At 35.8% G+C, this 21136-nt stretch overlaps 1 protein-coding gene across 1 annotated transcript in view; it reads right to left on the reverse strand.

Moving 5' to 3' along the window:
• Positions 1-429: 429 nt before the first annotated feature.
• The window catches only part of LOC140751809 (paired box protein Pax-6), a 55787-nt gene continuing 35080 nt past the window's right edge, over positions 430-21136 (reverse strand). The window contains exons 3-6 of the mRNA XM_073085862.1: positions 18916-19056; positions 1980-2258; positions 1708-1892; positions 430-1519 (exon numbers count right to left, since the gene is read on the reverse strand). Of these exons, the coding sequence (XP_072941963.1) occupies positions 950-1519; positions 1708-1892; positions 1980-2258; positions 18916-19056 (1175 nt within the window). The 3' untranslated portion in view covers positions 430-949. The remainder of the gene's footprint in view (positions 1520-1707; positions 1893-1979; positions 2259-18915; positions 19057-21136) is intronic.

Genomic DNA, 21136 nt, shown 5'->3' on the forward strand with positions numbered 1-21136 from the left:
GTTCTAAAATACTTTTAATAACTTTGCCTCCCAAACCTTGCAATTTATATTAGGAACTATAGGTACTTAGTCTTAATTAAGGGCTCCACCAGACGTACTTCTTTTAAGACAACAACTTGAACAAACGCGATGCTCGATTATTGCAATCACCTAAACGCGTTATCACCGCCATAGCAAAGGCAACAAGTCGCCAAAACGTATTGTCGATGCAAACGCCGAAACGCGAGTCGCGGGTCAAAAGCAGCATGTCTGGTAGAGCCGTAAAACTGACGTTTACAACTGAAATAATACTTTGGTTACTATTCTAATACACACCAAAGAAATAGGTATTTTTATATCATTATACTTTGACATTAACATCCACATACTTTTAAATAAAAGTTTAATTTTAAATAAATACATTTTCACAATATTCAATTCGTCAATAGTGACGAATACATTTTCCAATTCAGTTAAAAGTATAAAATGTGATGTAACAATAGCTCTTTCCAATTTAAAGGTAAATATTCATACATACATACATACATATACATACAATGCCAGAAAAAAAACAAACAAAAATTATGTGATTTCAAACCTCTTTTGATAGAAAAACAATATGAAGACACTAATTCATTATAAAATATTTTTTATGGATAAGAATATGTGTAACAACTTGCAATGAGAGCACCTAAATTTAAATAGATGATTATTCAATAATACTTTAACAGTTCCTTAATAGTTTTCGCCGTAATAAATAATGTGGAATGGTTTGTGCATGTTTAAATTCAAGATAATCGCAACTTCCTATTTAACATTTAAATATACATTATTTACATACATTTACAAGCAAATGGGAGTATTAGAACTCTAGGATTTTGATTTATACTATCATTATGTTCGGAACATTCACATCCCTAGGAATTATGCTTCTAAACTAATTCAATAAATAATTTTCATTTATGCGCCATCAACGGTCGTGTTTAGTTAGCTGTAGAGGCAGGTCGTTGGAGTTCAGCGTCCGTTGCCGACAAGGACTGCCCGATCTGGACCTCGCCCTGTTTTTCTGCTTGTCACCTTCGTTGTCACTTTCATCGTGCACATTTATCTCCTCGTCTGAATCCGAATGAGATTCGTAGCCTCGAGCCAATTGGATTGATTGTGCGGCGAGCAACGCCGCCGCCGCTGAGTGCGGTACTAACGCCTTGAACGCGCTGTTCTCTAACGCGGGATGAGGCTTGAACGCGGCATTCTCGAATGGGTTCTGTTGGGACAGTGCTTTCAGTGCGTTACTCTCAAATTGCGCTTGGTGGGACAGACCCTTCAAGGCGTTCGTGTCTTGATGCGCGAGGGACTTGAAAGCGCTGTTCTCGCCGCCCATTTGAGGGGTATGGTAGGGCACCCGCGCGGGGGATAAGGAGCGCGAGCGGGAGCGGGAGGGGGAGTGGGGGAGGCGGTGCGAGGGAGAACCGCCACCGCGCTTCAGGAGGTTCATGCGCTGGTGGCGTCTCCACTTTGCTCGTCTGTTGGAAAACCAAACCTGTCAGTAACGGTAAATAAACAAGATTAGTTTTCGGTTCACAGATTGTTAATAAAATATTCATAAATTCGAATTGGAGCGCATATATCTTTTAATAAGCAATTTGTAAGAGAGTCAACGTTTTTATGTATCAATAAAATAGCGGATTAGAATTTGAATGTAACGTAAAAAATGCTGTACGTATTTACCTGAACTCTAGCCTCGGATAAGGATGTTTTTGAAGCGAGCCGTTCCCGCGTCGACACGCAAGGGTAATGAGACTTTTCGAACTCTTTTTCTAGTTCTTCTAATTGATCTGGGCTAAAGGTTGTTCGATTTCGCCTAAACTTAGGTTGTTCTCCATCTAGTGATCCGGAGTCTTCGCCATCTACATCTGGAGAGAAAAAGGTAGGTTAAAATCTAAGATCACAGAATCTGTACTAATATAGTGGTGACTCCACTGTTTCAATAATTAACTTACCGATTAGCCCACGTCCCGACGAAGAGAACATTCCTTGCTGCGCGTCTGGATGGGACATGCCAACTGATGAGGGAGGGACGCCGGGAGGGAGTGGCAGGCTTCCAGGGGGCCACACCCCTCCTCCTCCGGCCCACGGGAAGCTGCCATACGGCGGAGGTGCTGCGTAGAGTCCATAGCCCGCCGCCCTCGCGAACTCGGCCGCAGCGCGCTCTGCTGCTCGATTCCTTAATATCCTGTTGATCGATGACACGCTAGGAGCCGTAGCATTCGTACATACACCTGTTGACAAAAATAATATGATAAAACGAACAATATTTATGAGTTTTATTGATATTTTTACGTTAGGATACCACGTATTTTTACCGAATATTTAAAAACAAAGTTAACCGGTATGATAACCACTGTTTCATAACATAAGGTAAAAGTTAAAATAAAAATATTAGGTATAGGTTGTCCTGAAGAAAAGATCTTACCGTATCCTTTATATAAAATCCTTACATAAATCATTCAAATTCAAAATTACGGAAAAAAATAGTAGATTATTGAAAGCTGACGCTGCAACCTTTTCCTTGTATTTTTGTTTAATTATAACAATTTAATTTTTGAATATTAAAATACTACAAAGAGAAATACATGTTCAACTATAATGACAATTTATATAGTTTTAACAACAACACAAATAACAACAAAATCCTCACTACCACATATCACCTCAAACAAAATTCAATTTTTGTAACTTAATAATTACTGTAAAGATTCGTTCATCCGTTTGGAAAGAGGCCTGACATTTATTCCTTGTATCCAGTTGACACGTGTAACTCTTGGCATTAATACGCTCCACAATGCAAGAGCACAAACAGGACTATTACGTAATTACAGTTTTCTGCGCTATTTCTTAAGCAACGGACAAATAATTGCAATATGCATAAAATGTGACCAGCCGCGCGTTAAAACCGATGCGTCATTGGTCGCGTTTAAAATCGCTTGCCATTATATCTTTGAACGAGGTTTTACACCTGACTTCGCCTTCAAAGACTTCCGTTTGTTTTAAGTTTTTTATTATTATTTTACCTAAGATTTTTTAAGTATTTTAGTAGAGATTAATGGTAAGTGACAACTGCCGCGCATGGACATCGATGATCGACCCCAGATAGGCTTAGAGTAGGTACTATCTGAGGTCGGTCACGGGTAGGCTACCCCTAAAAACTTAATTGAAGTCATTTTTATGTCTCTCCCTTACCACATGTTTCAAACCAGAACTCAGCAGCCCTTAAAATTGGTTATTTTAAGAGACAAATATTTGCAAGTAGTGCTTCCGGAGTGGAACCATGAATAGGCATATGTGAAGCTTTATGAATTCATCTTCCTTTTAAAAGATATTCAACCGAAATCGATTCAGAATCCTACTCCAGCTATATACAACAAACAACTCGACATTTTACCATGCAGTTCAGTTTACTGATTTAGAAGACAAATTATTATGATGAAACAGAGAGACAAATCGATTACATTTATTTGTATATATGCGTGCAGAGCATCGCGTGTCTGCGCAGCCTTGGGAGAGCCATCCCATGTAATTTTCAGGAAACAGTCCAGGTAAGTGCCATAATTTAATCATAGCCTGTCCGGGTGTAATTGTCGTAGGATTCGTTGTCCGGCTACCGAGCTACCAGCTCATCATGCTAGCTACAAAGTTCGTGATTACTCTTTTAAATCAGTCTCTTGCGTAATTCTTACTGTAATGTCGTTCAAATGGGAATGTTCTTCTAAAAGATTGAATAGCGAAGGAACATGCAGTCTATCTGATGGTAATTGATCACTGCCCAGTGGCTATAGACACCTAAATAACTACTACTGGTACGACAACAAGAACAAGGCTTTCACCTGAAGTCGATTGTCGCCTCATAGTACCTATATAAGTCAGCCGCTGCTTCCCGTGAAAAAAGTTGTGACCGTTTTACCTCCCCGATCACTACAAATTCAGGATATGAAGTTTGAGGTTAACGTTTATACTATTGTACTGAGTTATCCCTGCTCTTAATTAATAAAGACTAACAATAATTAATTTATTTCGTACTAACCCGGCTCCACTGATTTTTGAAATTTTTGTACATATTAAAAATTAATTATTATTGGCTTATCGGTAAAGGACAGGCGTGAGGAAACTGCCTGAGAGTAAACTGCCTAAAATATAAAATTTTCAAAGGTGTGTGAAGTCTAGCAATTCACATAATACCTATATGACCAGCGTAGTGGACTATGGATTTAACCCTTTTCACTGTGACCTACAGCCAGCAATTGAATAATAATAGGTTGAAAACGACCAATAATTACGCAGACAATACTACATGCGACACAATTCTTTGTTAAAATATTCATCAAGGAAACAGCATTTTAAATCAAAGCTGCAAAGAAAGTCGTTGCCAATATAATGACACACGGAATTGACATGCTGTACAGTCGTCAATATTGAAACGACACGATTGAAACCTATTATGATAAATAGACGTATGTGAAAAATTCATGTCCTATGTCATTTGAAACTATTACTTTAGCGTTTGTACAAAGCGATCGCTAATAACTCAAAGCAATTCTATTCCACTATTATTTTCATATTGTCAATTCTAGACAATTATAACAAGGAACAATAATATAATTGCTTAATAAACGCTCTTTAGTCAAAGAAACTATTTCCTAGACGTGGCTCGTTAGAAAATTGCGAAGTGTAAAATATACCGCCCCGTTCATAATCACGGGCTCCTACGTCAGATAGTAATTATAATGATGATTAAACATTCATATCTTTTATGAACGAATTTAATACGGTCACCATTTGTAATGAAGCTCCATTGTTTGGCTCCCGAGCGGGTCGACTCGCTGGCGCTTCAAAAACACAAAGATAACCTGTTATAATTTACTCAAAACACAAAGCCTATATACACACACATGCTATATACATAATGGTAATGATCAGTTGCGCGCCTCCGCTTATTGTTAGCACGTCGAAAGCACAAAAAGGCGGTCTCTACACAATTTGTTTGCTTCGTAATCGACGCTGAGTATCCCTGTTTAAATGATTTTAGAATTTAAGTAGGAGTTAGATTAAGCGGTAGAAGTGTTCGCGGTGAACCATGATATCATTTTCTGCTTTGTACCAGCGATAGCGCTACCGAAGGGTAGCGGTAGAAGGGTAGGTTTAAGAGCACCTCTGAGAACTTTTTTTAAAAACTGTGAGGAGTGTATGTTTCCTCGCCATATTTTTCTTCGCTCTTTAAGCAAGTGATAATAATTTTCTAATTTATAATATGCACAAAACTTTAAAAAATCAGAAGTTTAGGAATCGTACATCGTACCACCCCGATAGAAAAGCTTAATATCTAACCACTAGGCTATCACAGCTACTTACTTGCTCACATTCAAAAAACCAGACATGGCTGAGAAGCATCCATTGAAGACCAGTCATCACTTACCGAAAATCTTCAATTATATCGGGAGCAGCGTTTTATAAAAAGAAAACAAACCGTTGAAAATCTCGTAACGTTTTGTGGGAGATCAGCTACGCGTAGCCGCTGTAATCTAGTTCCTTGTTCGTCGGTACTAACAAAAAACTTGTATGATCTTTAACAGAACAGTTAAATTGGTTTTTGTTTAACAAGTATATATTTATCAACACTTTGATCGGTTTAATACTTACTTACCTAAGCATTCGGCGGTAACCGTTTTCAATAAGCGAATTCGCTAACGAAAACAAAAACGATCTATTTTTCAATTTGAGCCATTTATACGATGTTTAAATATTCAATGAGCGCACAATAGTTCAACGGTTCATTAGTAGACTTTTTAAAAGATTGGATGCCCGCATGACGATCGGAATCTCCTTGTGATGACAATAAATAAAACAGTAAGTAAACGAACCCATTAGGTTTACATTTGAACGGTAATCATGCAATATGAGGTGGACTGTTCAGTTAAACTATTTGTTTTGAAAGAGATCATTATCCATCAACAGGTTGCAGGTGGGAATGCGATATCTATAATTGTTCTTTTAATGATTCGGGATCGAGCTCGGGTCCCTAAATGCCTAGTCACGGCCATGCAATTTGTCTAAAGTCGTTTAATCATGATTAGTCACAATAGGGACCGCTTCCATTAATGGTTTAGATGCTTCAAATAGAAGTATTTTGTATTAAGCTTGTATCACTTTTGTTTGTGATTGAAAACGAGCCGTATCGACTACCGTGGAAAAAATCGTAAAAGGTAACCTAAGTTATGGAAAGTAGGTTCCCAGGGAATCTTATTAAAAAGCAAATTGGCCTAAAAATCTTAATGTTTCTGTCGGAGTGTTGTTGATTTGGTACCTGCCTAAAAGCGTGGCATGTCCAAAGATAAGGCGGTCCGGCGCCGTCCGCTATGGACTGTTTAATCGGGTTAATTTATCGATAATTGACGGAAAACCTTTTTGTTTGTATTGCCGGAAAGTAACAGTAATTGTCACGCCTTTGAAGATTTACGTCCGCTTCTAAATTGAGACATTAACAATCGGATCTCGTGCCTAATGGTTCGGAATGAATTTATTTGTTTTACTCGGAACGGCCCTTCGATAAATTTGATTAGTCCCATTACGTGTAGGTTGAAATTGAATGTGAGTGTAACCTTCCCACCATAACACAAAGAAGCGCGTTCTGTTTTAAAATGTTATGTAGATAATGGAAATAATATAATTTATTTATTATGAATTTAATTACAAGGAATGATTTCTTCATTGCATTAGAAGGTATTTTATGGATTCTTATATCCTGCTAATAAAACAATAACTTTCAATTATAATCAACGTTTAAGAACATTTGATCTCTATTAACCTCTCTATTAAACATGAAAAACCTTTCAGTACTTCAATAGCCGCGGATACCATGGACATAGAAACCGCATAATTTATGGTGTACAACTTTCATTTCAGTCCAAAATCACGTCCTCACAGCCAGTTAACGAGTGAGTGGCGTCACGTCGTCTAAATGAATTATTGTTGGCTTTATGAGGAACATAAAACGATGAGATCGGAGGCAATCAGGCGGCACCCGCGGCGTACCGAGTAAAAGGTGTCCGCGCCAGCAGGGGGCCGTGTACCAACCGTTGCCCTAAACGCCTACTCTACGCACCCGCTTTTCTTCCCATTTCAATTAGCAATGAATAGAGGAGCGTATGCAGTTGGATACGAAAATAATTAGTTGCAAGCTAAATGTGGGATTAAAATTGATTATGGTAAATGTTGCCTAATAAAGTGTATGCGATGGTTAAAATGTGAAATCATCATGTTCATTAACGCTAATATAAGGTTTTTCCCTGTTTTTAACAATGTCGCAGTGATAGCAGCAGAAAAAAAAAGCAGTGATAGCCTAGTGGTTAAGAAACGCGGCCTCTCGATCGAGGGGTCCGAGGTTCAAATCCCAGGCACGCACCTCTGATTTTCAAATTTATGTGCGTATTAGAAATTAATTATCACTTGCTTAAACGGTGAAGGAAAACATCGTGAGGAAACCTGCATACCTGAGAGATTTATATAAAAAAAATCTTAAATGTATGTGAAGTCTACCAATACGCACTTGGCCAGCGCGGTGGACTATGGCCTAATCCTTCTCATTCTGAGAGGAGACCCGTGCCCAGCAGTGGGACAGTAAGGGGTTGATGATGATGAACAATGTCGCAGTAACAGACAAGAATGCAATCCACTTGATGATAAGTGGTTACTGGCTCTACCTGAATATATTTTGAAGACTTACACATTATACGATCATCATATTCTTCAGAACTGGCAACGCTTTTGTAATCGATTTCAGATAGAAGCCCTGCTCTACATGGAATTGGTTACTGATATCCATGGGTGGCAGTGTCTACATGCTCGTTTGCTACTTAAATATTAAAAAATGCTTTGTTTACAACTGTACCTAATCCTGCTTCAGATAGGAGTTGTGGGCACCTATTCGGTTTAGAGGTGTAATAGGTTTACGTAGAAGGCATATTCTTATCCACTTCTATCACATCAAAAAATACCTAAAAGTAGGTTGTTCAAGTACACCATAGCAATCCTACGCAATAATCGAATATAAAATGACTTTACATTTTACCTATCACGGATAACTGGGCGCCGATAAATAATTTCATCTCGAGTCGTCACCATAAAAAATAATTTAAAGTTATAAGATGTTAAACTCCGAAACAAGAAGGGCCAGGCAGCTCAACTTTGTTTGTGTGATGCTCGGCTGGGAACCAATTTAATGCTGTAACAAATCAATAAATGTATCGGTTTATTGGGAGCTATGCGGAGATCGATTTGATTTATTTCCACCGTACAATGTAGGCGAACAAGGCGAGACCTTGTTAGTAAATGTCAAAAAACTTGAGTAAAAACCTCCACCTTTTTACTACTTAGATAGGAGCCCTGTCCCTAAAAAGTAGCTCAGTAACCAGCCGCGATAATTGTGTATTATAAATATTGTAATACCTCATTACACGGGTTCTCAGAAAAGATTGATGGGGTATCATACAAATCATTAATAAATTAATAACGCCTTTTTATGTTCGCGCGTATTGTTTAAACTGTAGCTATGAGGACAAAAAACACTTAACTAGTCATTCCGAACCGTACCTAGCACCTCCGTAAACAATCAATTACAAAATGTGCGAAATGGATACAAGGGTGAACATTCAAAATATTTTACCGGCTAAAAGCACCCGTCATCGGGTTCGCTAATTAATCGGCGCCAGTAAATAATTTCGGAGGAGCGACCATACATTTTGTGGTTTAAGAATGCAATTAATCAAAATGTGGTCAGTAGCTAGAGCGGTCCGTAACGCCTCGTAAACCGATATCGATTTGGTCGATAAGTTGCGCAAGCCATTGTCCGAAACTGCCGAGTCATCGCTAACAAAGGCGGTAGTGGGCACCTTATTAAAATTTAGACGGTGTCGATGAGTCGCTCTGTTTTGATAACCGCGCTCCCGAACACTATCGACAATTAACGAATAGGTACCACTGAATAGAAAGCGGTTCCAGTGACAGATCCCTATTATACTGATGAATCTGATGCCAACAAAAAATACGGTGAACTTTTATGATTCCTAACCAATGATAGAAAATTATTTTTTAATTATGAGCGTGATTATGGCTTTATAGATATAGGTGCATAGACACTCTAAATGTTTATTTGCAAGGAAATAATCTTACTAAAATTGGTTTCATGTTGCTTTGTTTCATCAGTTAATCGCATAAGGAATTCGGGTGCAAAATAAACTTATCAACCGAACATCCCAAAATCTGTTTTATTATAAATCGATAAAACTGAGAGCGTCTCATTTCGGGTTTGGTCTTACGAGTATATATTTTAATTACTTCATGTGGTTTCATTACCCATCGGTAAAACCTTATAGTTAACATAAGTGCTATAAATTGAATTGAGTTCAAGCATGCGGCTACAAATCAAAACAAAAATCTTGGAGGTGTGCCTATTCAGATATGAAATTTAATCAATTTAGTTGATTTCATAAGCGCGCCAAGACTCAGGCACGCGTTTGTACAAAAAGTCGTGGCATTGTCGAGCGATCATTTTGTTACAAATTTGATTAGAATTCTATTACCTATGTTTCTTGCACGTGCCGCGGACCTTACATTTTGAATTGAATTTATTATAGTAATTTATTCACAATTCCTCTTTTTTGTAATGACAAAAGCAAAACGAGGATTTATACGCTTTTTAAGAGAACGGAGATATTGTAACGTTTGCTTTTTCTACTTTGTAACTAGACACATAAAAACTAGGTAATCGAGTGTCGAACCTCAGAAGCTAAATCATGCGAAAATGCTAGATGGCTATTAATCATTACTTTGTCTTTAGAACATAAATCATAACATAACATAATGAACATTGTTTGAATTTTACTACTGTAGCAACTACATAGGTACTTTATTAATTAACGTAATCATAAAGCTTAAATTGGCTAGCGGTAAGACTTTACGGCAATATAACCACCTATTTAATACATTGTTATTATGAAGGTGGCAGAACCCTTTGTGGTTCGACTCCGGCGGTACCACCGCCACACCTATTTCTACCTAATAACAGCAGTGTTAGGCGCTGCTGTGTTCCGGTTTGAAGGGTGTGGTAAGAGAGACAGACTTTTTTAGGCGTTCCAGCTTAGTCCCAAGGGGTAGCGGCGCATCTGTGGCCGAACTCAGGCAGGAATAACTAATCCTATCTAGGATTGATTATAGATGTCCATGGGCAGCAGTAGCCACTTACCATCAGGTGGACTGTATGCTCGTCTGCTACTCCTATATTATAAAAAAAAGAATAACGATTATTAAAATGTATCATAATTATGTTATTTTGAGGAACGTAAAGCGCCAATATGCAATTTTCGGGAGAAACCACAATTAAATTTGTCTCTTACATAAATTACAACGAAGCAAAGCATAATTTGTATAAAAACGAACATTTTGTAGTTTAAATAGTATTACAACAAATTATACAAAACTTCTACATTTAAAATTATCTAATTGGTATTAAAAAAAATTTAACCTCATCTTAATAAAAACTCACGAAGAACTTAAAAATCCATAAGCATAATAAATATGTAGGCAAATAAATAAGAGTTCAATATATTTTTCTTTTATGGTTATCAACCGGTTTTCTTTCGTTGTTACCTGACTGTGGAGGGTAATTCTTTTTGAGCATATGAAACTATGTAGGTAAATATTGTGGAGGGTAAAAGACCTCGAGGAAGATCACCAACCAGATGGCCTGACCACATCAAGGCTCTAACGAAAATGTCTGTCACCGAATTCCTAAGACAAGCAGAAGACCGAGCATTTTGGCGAAATTTGCAGCACACCTGCACAGTGGACCACCAGAGCAGGCACGACCTTCAGTAATGAAGAAACGACTCAGAAGAGAGAGGTATATATTATCAGTCTTTGGCACGCTCTGAAGCTCAAACAACTTGATGGACTTTAACATATGAAGTGGCGTTAGATTCATTTAAATTATCAGAGAGACATATGTATACTGTTATTTTTTAACATATTTTTTGTGTATATAATAATAATTAATGTAAGATCTATTCACGAGTTTTGCTAATATCAATAGGAGCTTCCTAAAATGTGTGATTATGTTGAAATTCGGCCACTAAGCGGAGGATACTTTTAATAATTTAATGTTTATGTAATGGTAATTTTCATTGGCGTGTAGACCTATAAGTTGGTGGAGTTTTGTCAGCAGGTGGTCTCGGATGGTCAACACGGTTTGATACACCGAAACCATCGCTCGATCTAATAAAATCAATCATCTACATCCCGACTTGTCTACCACGGAGGAATTCGTTCGACAGCCTTCGAAAACAATCACAAGATAACTTCTAACATCAAATTAACAAAATCAAATAATTCGTTTTAATAAATATGACAAATAGTTTTAAAAAGTCATATGCGTTTTAGACATTAATTATCATTTAGAATTCTTTAAAATAAAGTTCTCAGGATTGTGTGCTGTGCATGTTTTATATAGTATATACGTATGCGGCTTCACTTATGGATCTAAAATAGTGACTATATTTGAAAGATAATACAATCACTATGGTCCAATGGTACCTCCTTGAGTTACCACCGGCACGTCTATTTCTGTGTCCATAGGAGTGGCTAAGCGTCTGTATATCGAGTTGGTTACAGATATATTGCATGTTGATTTGCTACATCAGTTTGCTTAAAAATGGGAGCTCAATTTTATATTAGCTATAATAATTGAAGTTTATTTTAGCCGTCAGTAAACAATGACAGAAACCAGCTGGCGCGATCCAGCTTTGCGTTCCCCAAAAAAACATCCAAACTTAACTGTAAACGTCAGCCCGGCAAAATACAGCAGAAATATTTAAATGCACACTTTTACGACAAATATGTGAGCATTTACGCAAAACAAGAACATGAGATCGCGTGCAATTTTCGCATACAACGTAGGCATGGGCGCGCACCGCGATCGTGCAATTATTTTAAATACATTTCAACAAATGACGATAATGTCATGATAAGAGCAAAAACAAGTCACTGAACAATTATTTTGCTCGGTAACAGAAAACTAATGTAATTTGAAACAATAACAATTTCCGTTCAATTGAATTATAGTTATAAAAATACGTGATCATTGTATGCTTACGTGGAAGATGATTATGTTGGACAAGATGATTAGGCGAATCAATTAAACAATATAAAGCCTATATAGATTTCGAAAATATTGAAATCGGATTGATATAAAGTAGGAATCGGTAGGGATACAATTAATAAACGAAACATGCGTTTTAAGTATAGCTACAGTAAACATTTCTACTAGAGCAGTGGACCAACGTTTAAGAACAAAAATAAAAGGCTTATGTTTGTTGTTGTCGCAAGCGACATATTTACTCTTACTCACTTGGCACCTCCCTACTTAGTGGAGTTCTCATGAAGTTGCTGATCTATTTTCAGATGAAAGAAAACATACAACATAAGTTTAATATCGATAAAATAAAGGTTAGTTCTTTAATAAATTTCTGATGTCCATATTTTTTACATTTACATTTGAAGATCCAAAATTATTGTTTTATAAATAGAAATAGTAATATTGATGATGCGTCTAATCTTTATGTACATTTATAAAATGAATCACCGTCATTACTTTTATCCACCATCAGTAGCATACTTCTTTTAAAGTGAAAGAACGTCGTCTGAATGTTACAGAATAAAAATGAATAATTTCGATAAAATGTGTTCACTAATTGGAACAAATACGACACCAAAAACTTACTCGGTTACTAAGTAAATAATTACATTACGAACACAACAACGATATGCGAAATCAGGTTTTATTTTGAAATTATATTTGTTTCTTTAAGCTGAAGGGGGCGTCGTAAAATGCGTTTTATATGATGTCTGCTCGATATGCACTTAGACCTTAGGGCACCACCTGTGGCTTTAATGACCATGAACCAATTTAACAACTCAGTTTAGCACAGTGTTCCCCATCGAGAACGTTATCGACTCCTAATCCGGTTGCCAGTGATATCGTAAACCAGAAATGGTCTGGTAAGCGAAACCTGTTTCACAGGCGATCGCACGACACCCTACCGCTCTACAGGCTCTACTAGAGAAAATGCAAACCGTCCATACCCTTACACGAGATGTCTGTGACGTAGGCGCGGAATACAAGCTCTTCTACAAGCAAGTAAGGTGTATTCTCGAATGAAAGAAGCGTTGTTACTTAAGCCGTTTTAAAGAGAAGTGAGTGCTATTTAATGTCACGCTTGGGCACATGAGGTGTCGCTGGCGCAATTACCGCAATTGGCTCGTTGTCCTCAGAACTAAAGACGCCCATCATGCCTCTTGATATGAATTGTAAGTGCCTCGATGCCACTTAAGTGTAAAGTGTAACTCCATAAAATGGCCGAAGTGTAAGTGAAGTTGAATAGAGTTATAAATTTACTCAACGTTTCAACGGTTTAAGAAAAGTTTATCTACGTGGACGGAATATACATACTTTAAATAAAATATTCTTACTTTTATTCGAGGAAGGTAAGTTTGCTGAACTAAAGCGTTAATATAAAATTGTTTATCATTTCAATATTACAATAACACTAGCATTAATAGTATATTATAACAACTAAATGAAGTAACTAGTGTTTATGCTATTAATGCCAACATTTATGGGCAAAGAAGTTATCAACAATTTAAACTATTACATGACTAATTGTTATTCGATTGCCATTAAAAATGATGTAAACATGAAAATTACGTACTAAAAACAGTTATTATAAAGCAAAACATCTGTTGTTTCCCATTAAAACAATTTTTACAATAAAATAATGATATAAAAAGTAGGACAACAGTCTAAAATTACCCTTAATGCATTTTTTTCACTGCATGTAAAGTTACAGCTTAATCATTTTGTACTTTATAGTTCATGTAGTATGATACTTACATTATTCTACGATACTTGTAACAAATTCTTAGCTTATACCCTAATAATCAACCCATAATTTATACCTCAGTTGTTACTGCATTTGTGCAATACCTACTAAAATTATAGAGTCCTATTTTACGTTGATGTTTATCTAATCCATCAGAAGTCCGTGGCCGCGCCAGGCCTGAACAAACCTGACGTTTTAGTATAGAACTTAACGTTCTCATGTTACAAAGTATCCATTATCTATAAGCCGGAGGCCACCACCCAAACTATTAGACCATATTCGTGGGTGCACTTCAATGGCTTTACCTACTGACCTCTCCAAATGGTATTTGACATGAAATACCAAAAGTTCATTACACAAGTGGTCAAATCCAATAATAGGATATTTAAGTAATTAGTTAGGCTAGGCTTTGTGACGTTGGCCTTATTTTATAAGCCTGCTTAGGCAAGATTAGCTATCCGGTTCAATATCTAAGTAATCGTTCATTAATAGATAAAATTTATTTAATCATTTTGTTTAGTACACAAAAGTTCGTTTAATCTCAAAACTGTTTAAGACAAATTGAACAATGAACAAAAATAAATAGAATATATGATAACCCTTAACTATAGAGTGAAATACCTACCCGTCAAAATCGAGTCAGATGATTGAACCCGTATAGACAATCAAATAATATTTGTATTTAGTACGCGTTTTCATGTTTTGGTACTGTGCAAAATTATTTTGAAATGAAATTATAGGGAGAAATAAATACATTTCATTTAGAAGTATATACGATTACATAGATATAAGCAATGTTAAAAAAAACATGCTCTGACGTTGCTTAGACCATGTTAATATTTTGTGTCCAATTTAGGATTGTACATATTTCACATATCCTTAAGAGCATCTTTTTAGAACCCTTAGGTGTGCAGGTTTCCTGGCGAAGTTTTCTTTCGCCTTCAAAGCAAGTGATAATTAATTTCTAATACGCACATAACTTTGAAAAGTTAGAAGTTCGTTTCTGCGATTAAAACCCCCTGAATGAGAGGGTTTTTAATCACACTTTATATTAACGGGAATTCACTGTAGGCTATTCGAATAGAGCCATGATTCGTAGCTCGAAATAGGCCATACCTTAACTGGGTTCGAAGCATAAAACTTCCGACGCATGCAACGTAACGTGAGTAGCGCACCGGTATTACGCACCGACTATTTTTTTTACAAAAAAATCCTTTTTTTACTTAAAAACTACCTTTTTGTATCTAGTGTTACATCCAACGGGAAGCTGTCCTACCGTGGACGAACCGCGGTTTTGGACTCGTTTATTTTGGATGTTTTTAGAAAAGGGTACTGCCTTACCATGAGTTTTTACGTTTTGACAAATATGACTGTTTCGGTATTTGTTTATGTATTGACCCATACGATTTCCTAGTTCTGACACAACCCGCTAAGGGCGCTGATTGGAAATTGTGTGGGCAAATACGTAAACAAATATCAAAGCAGTCATATTTGTCAAAACGTAAAAACTCATAGTAGGGGTACAGGGGTCTTAATTTGATGATATAAGAGGAGCTTAAACATGTCATAGAAATTTAACACGGCCAGTGTCGTAGATGATTTCGACGATGTCAAACAGATACTTAATTGACCTAATAAAACAAACATATTTTGGAAATTCGTAGCATGTTTATTAACACTTGGTTAGAACTTCGCGAATTCTCGTTTACATATAATAATTTGTATAGCCCTTTAGATCTGTCATAAATCTTAGTAAACTTGTGTGTGTGTTTGAACGAATAGATCATATTTTTAAACGCATAGGCTAACATAAAAGAACACGTCATGAAGCATTTTCTACCAATTTAGTTATTAAAGATTAATTTGAAAAATACTAGATAACACACAAACGTGTTATTCAAATATTAATGTATACCTTTTTTTTAATTTAAAAGGTATTTGTAAAATATAAAATTAGGTATTATTTATGAAAATAAAATGGTGCTAGTATACCCTTTTAATTTTAAGGTACTTATAAGTTTAAACAATACATTGAGTAACGAAAAAAATATTGTAGAGTTTCTGCAAACCATGTATATTTATTTTTTATTTCGATACGTATCTACCCTGAAATAGCGATTCTCATTATGATTTACAGACATTTAAAGTAGATCTCATATTAAAATAATTATTTTTGTAGCTTATTGCTACTGAGTCACTTTTTCTCAAAATAAAAAAGGTAAAAAAAATAACCTGCACATGCACAATAATCCGAGTACACCATTATTTTTGTCATACTTAATAGCATTCAGTAACTACTATTATACATATAAAATATGCAGCTGTTTAACAGAACTTGTTTTAAATAACTATTTTCTTGATTGGCTTCTTATATTTTTAGACCCAGTTGTAGAGCACGAAAGTTGCCCTGCTATTATATAATTGTTAACGACAAGGCTAGGTCAGACTAATTTTAAGCTCATTTACCTAATTATTGTGTGAAATAACCAATAGTTACACAGTTACATAAGTCTGGTATATTTATAGAAATCGAGGCTCATTATTGGGTATTTAAAGGTTTCTGTAATGTTGCTACGTTTTTTTATGATATAGGAGTAGCAGACGAGCATGCATTCCACCTGACGGTAAGTGGCTACTATCGCCCATGGACATCTGTAATCAACCCCAGATAGGATTACATATTTCTACCTAAGGTCGGCCACAGATATGCCGCTACCCCTGAGGACTAAGCTGGAAATCCTCCTTCCGACCGGAACACATCAGCGCCTAACACTGCTGTTATACGTTCCATGGTCAATATTTGCTTCATGTTTCTTTTGCGAATATATTTGTTATCTGATAAATTACCTATATCTAATTTGTAGATTCATAGAGAAAGCGAATTGTTGTTATGTTTGAAGTTGATTAATGAAAACAAAAATATTTTCATAATAATGACATAAAGTTCCTACGTATATAATTTTAGTAGCTTTATACAGAGTGAATTTTTCAAGTACGCGTGGATGGCGAAATTGAAAATTGTAAAGATTAATGGAAAATAACAATGAACCGGATTTGAATGAAAATGAAAATTACATCGTTAGATTTTAAAAAATGGCCTAGATAGGAATCGCTCGATCATGCAGCGACAAACTACAGTAAATTCCTCGTTCCTAGTTTTGCTCTTACAATTACACATGGAAAACTTAAAAAAACATAGAATAAAGTCATAATACAAAATAACGTAATCTTCAAATGACGTTTTAACCCTAAAGTAACGAGGACATTAGCTCAAAATAATACCAAGTGCGCAGTGAGTTGCGGGCATTCGTGACCGCTCCCGGCGGTAATGATGCACGCCGAGCAGGAAACGTTTAGCTCCTGACTTATACAAAACCCCCACCTATTAATTTCTAAGTGAAGTCACTATTAACTGTTTAAAAAAATCCAAATCGTGTAATCTCTAATAGGATTCGTAATAAATTTGTCTTTACGACTTTTGTATGAAAAATTTTCTCTTGGGTAAAATATGATGCAAAACTGAAATTTCAAATCAGTCAAAAAATCAGGAAATGTTTAGTTTAAAATATTTTTTAAACAATTCATAACAATAGTTCTACGATCATCCTGTTACAAATATACACGATTTCATTTGGATAACTATTGAAAAAAAAACATAGAATAGAGTCATAACACAAAATAACGTAATCTTCAAATGACGTTTTAACCTTAAAGTAACGAGGACATTAGCTCAAAATAATACCAAGTGCGCAGTGAGTTGCGGGCATTCGTGACCGCTCCCGGCGGTAATGATGCACGCCGAGCAGGAAACGTTTAGCTCCTGACTTATACAAAACCCCCGCCTATTCATTTCTAAGTGAAGTCACTATTAACTGTGTAAAAAATCCAAATCGTGTAATCTTTAATAGGATTCGTAATAAATTTGTCTTTACGATTTTTGTATGAAAACGTTTCTATTGGGTTAAATATGATGCAAAACTGAAATTTCAAATCAGTCAAAACATCAGACAATGTTTAGTTCACAATATTTTTTAAACAGCTCATAACCATAGTTCTACGATTATCCTACTACATTTCTAAAAGATTTCATTTGGATAACTATTGAAAAACATAGAATAAAGTCATAATACAAAATTACGTTATTTTGTATCTTCAAATGACGTTTTAACCCTAAAGTAACGAGGACATTAGCTCAAAATAATACCAAGTGCGCAGTGAGTTGCGGGCATTCGTGACCGCTCCCGGCGGTAATGATGCACGCCGAGCAGGAAACGTTTAGCTCCTGACTTATACAAAACCCCCGCCTATTAATTTGTAAGTGAAGTCACTGAAGTAAGTAAGTGAAGTGAAGTAACTGTTGACTGTTTAAAAAATACAGAATATGTAATCGCATAGTTGTCCTAATTAATGTGCGGTTACAATTGTTGTACGAAAATTTACATACATTTTTGTTAGGTGACGCAAAACTGAAATTTCAGTACCGTCAATCATGGAAATGTTTAATTAAAATGTTTTTTTAATAATTCAGTAATACGTAATACGTACGTATACGTATTACTGAATTATCTCTGAATATAGAAATGAATCGCGTCGCCATAACAAATTGTATGACTACACCTGCTCGCAACAACTTCAGAGCGGACTGGCAGTTTGGCGCGGACAATACCTACATCCTAATCATAATTAATATTATAAATGCGAATGTGTCTTTGTTTGTTGCAAGTTTTCACGCCTTGATTACATCGCTATAAGAGATTGTCATGAAATTTTGTACACACGTTGTCAGCGAATTAGAAAAGTACATAGGAAACCTTCTATCCCGAAAGTATGCCGTTCCCATTATATATTAAAACCTCTGACTGTGAGCAAACACGCGGGTAAAAGTTTAGTACATAATTTATACTAATGCACATATATTTAAAATGCATAACTGTATTTATTTCAGTATTACCTTCAGAAATCAGTCGCTCGCGAATCTCCCATGCGAATATCGTCGGGTTTTCTCTCTTGTATTGTTCAATTTTAGATACCACCGCTGGAGTGGCAACCTTTGGTTTGCTGCCACCAATTAAACCAGGTGGCCGAAGTGTGCCTGAAAATTTAAACTGATTTTAGAAACACATATTTCATTGATAAAATATTTTTTTTATAAAAAAAATAATTAAGACAGAACTTATAACTATGCACTATTTTTATATATACAAAATCTTGAATAATAATAGGGATGTACCATATTAAGACGTAAGTAACTAGGAACCCCTTAAATTCAACAATTTACATTTTATAAATAATTAACTTCTTAAACCTTATAACTTAAATATAATCGAGTGCGTTATGTTATTTAATCATGTCGCTAATTTATTATCATCAACCCTTCACAGTCCCACTGCTAGACACGGGTCTCTTCCCAGACCGAGAGAGTAGGTTATAGAACTCTTGAACATGTAAGTTTCCTTAAAATTATTCCCTTTGTTAGTTAGGCTAATGATAATGAATTTCTAATACGCACATAATTAAAAAAAAAATAGAAGTGAGAGTCCTTAATGTATTTACTGTCACATTTTTTAGCCAAAAGACAGATATTATTATATCTATGTACCTATATTTAAAAAAATGTATTATATTATTAACAAGTTATAAAAATAGATATTGTCGAAATAATCTTAAATGACTACTGTAATTTCTTTATAGGTAAGTTTAAATTCATAAACAATCACAACTAATAGTGTGTAATACCTATTAGATGTATCTAAAAACAAAAAGTAGTTAAAAAGTGACACTTGAAGTACAAAAACACGCAATGCTAAATCAAATTAAACCCTTTCATAAAAATACCAACAATAGCGACACGATACCGATTGATGCAATTTCATTGAGCGTCAAACGTGAGTAAACGCGGATTACTTGCTGCAATTTATTTGCCAATAACATCAATCACATGTACACGCTTTGATTCTTATTTATATAGCGACAAAGCTTAATGTTACACCATTATCTATGGTATATACACTTAAAAGGAAGGTGAATGTGTTCTCGAAAAAATTGATAATCAGAACGTCCGTGCAGAATCACAATGGAAACTGCAAATTAGTGCTAATTATAGAAACAATGACATCCACTAAATGAAGTCGGGGTACGAGACACGCATTTTAATCTTATTATAAGGTCCCTCGGTTATTTGCTCGCATCCTTTAATTCAATTTAAAACAACTTCGATCATTGCCGCGCGATTAAAACTGCATCGTAATGATTAATTTTTACTAGATACTAATCTAGGAACCGTTATAAAATTATCAGGTATGTCTATGCGAATTTCAGTTGCTCGTTTAAAATAAATAAAAAAACGGTTAAGGCTTTTATGGATCTCATTCGCATAATTTCGAAATAAATTCACGAGTTTTATTTATTTATAATGCAACGTAAGGACGTTTACGGAATGGAAGTGCGGGTAAAAAGTAACGAATTCTGCAATTCCTAAATCAGTTAGATAATGGATGAGTGCGTGCTCCGAGACAATTACATAAAAAGGCATCGGGGCCGCATTCCGGCAGGCGGCCGCACTCGCGGTTTTTACCCCACAACCGCCCTCCATACCGATCACGCTGAATAATTCAACACATTATTTATATTCTCATTTTTGTCAACGCCATTCAAGATAAATTCATACGGGTCTTTATGTCTTGATAAAACTAAAGCTTAACGCCGAAACGGCGCGCCGCAAAAACAGAGCCTCGAGTTTACACGTAGCCGGTCACACGAACCATTTATGGAACCATTATAATAATCTAATATAGATGTGGTGACAAACGAGTATTGTACGTGGAATTAGGGCCCACATACTAAAGTTGTCTGACATCCCTCGCATAATGAATTACACCAGCAAAATCAACTCGTAACATTTCATATCCCAAACGTATTTCAGGAACATCAAACAATCCTTTCCAACTGCATTCCTTATTCCTTCATCAATGCAAGCGGTTCATACAAATTGGTTTAATTTGCAGTCAACATACAACACGCAATATATGCACTCGTGTAAAAATTAAATCGTTGTACCTAATCATCACGAAGTCTAGATAGGATCACGATACCTTCCTAGAACGTGCATTCGACGTTGCCTTTCACTATAATCTATATTTTGCTAGAATGATTGAAAATCCATACGGGCGTTT

The sequence above is a fragment of the Epargyreus clarus genome, unplaced genomic scaffold, assembly GCF_041222505.1.
Source record: "Epargyreus clarus isolate Ecla_fem2 unplaced genomic scaffold, WU_Ecla_fem_2.2 ptg000023l, whole genome shotgun sequence".
Lineage (NCBI taxonomy): Eukaryota > Metazoa > Arthropoda > Insecta > Lepidoptera > Hesperiidae > Epargyreus > Epargyreus clarus.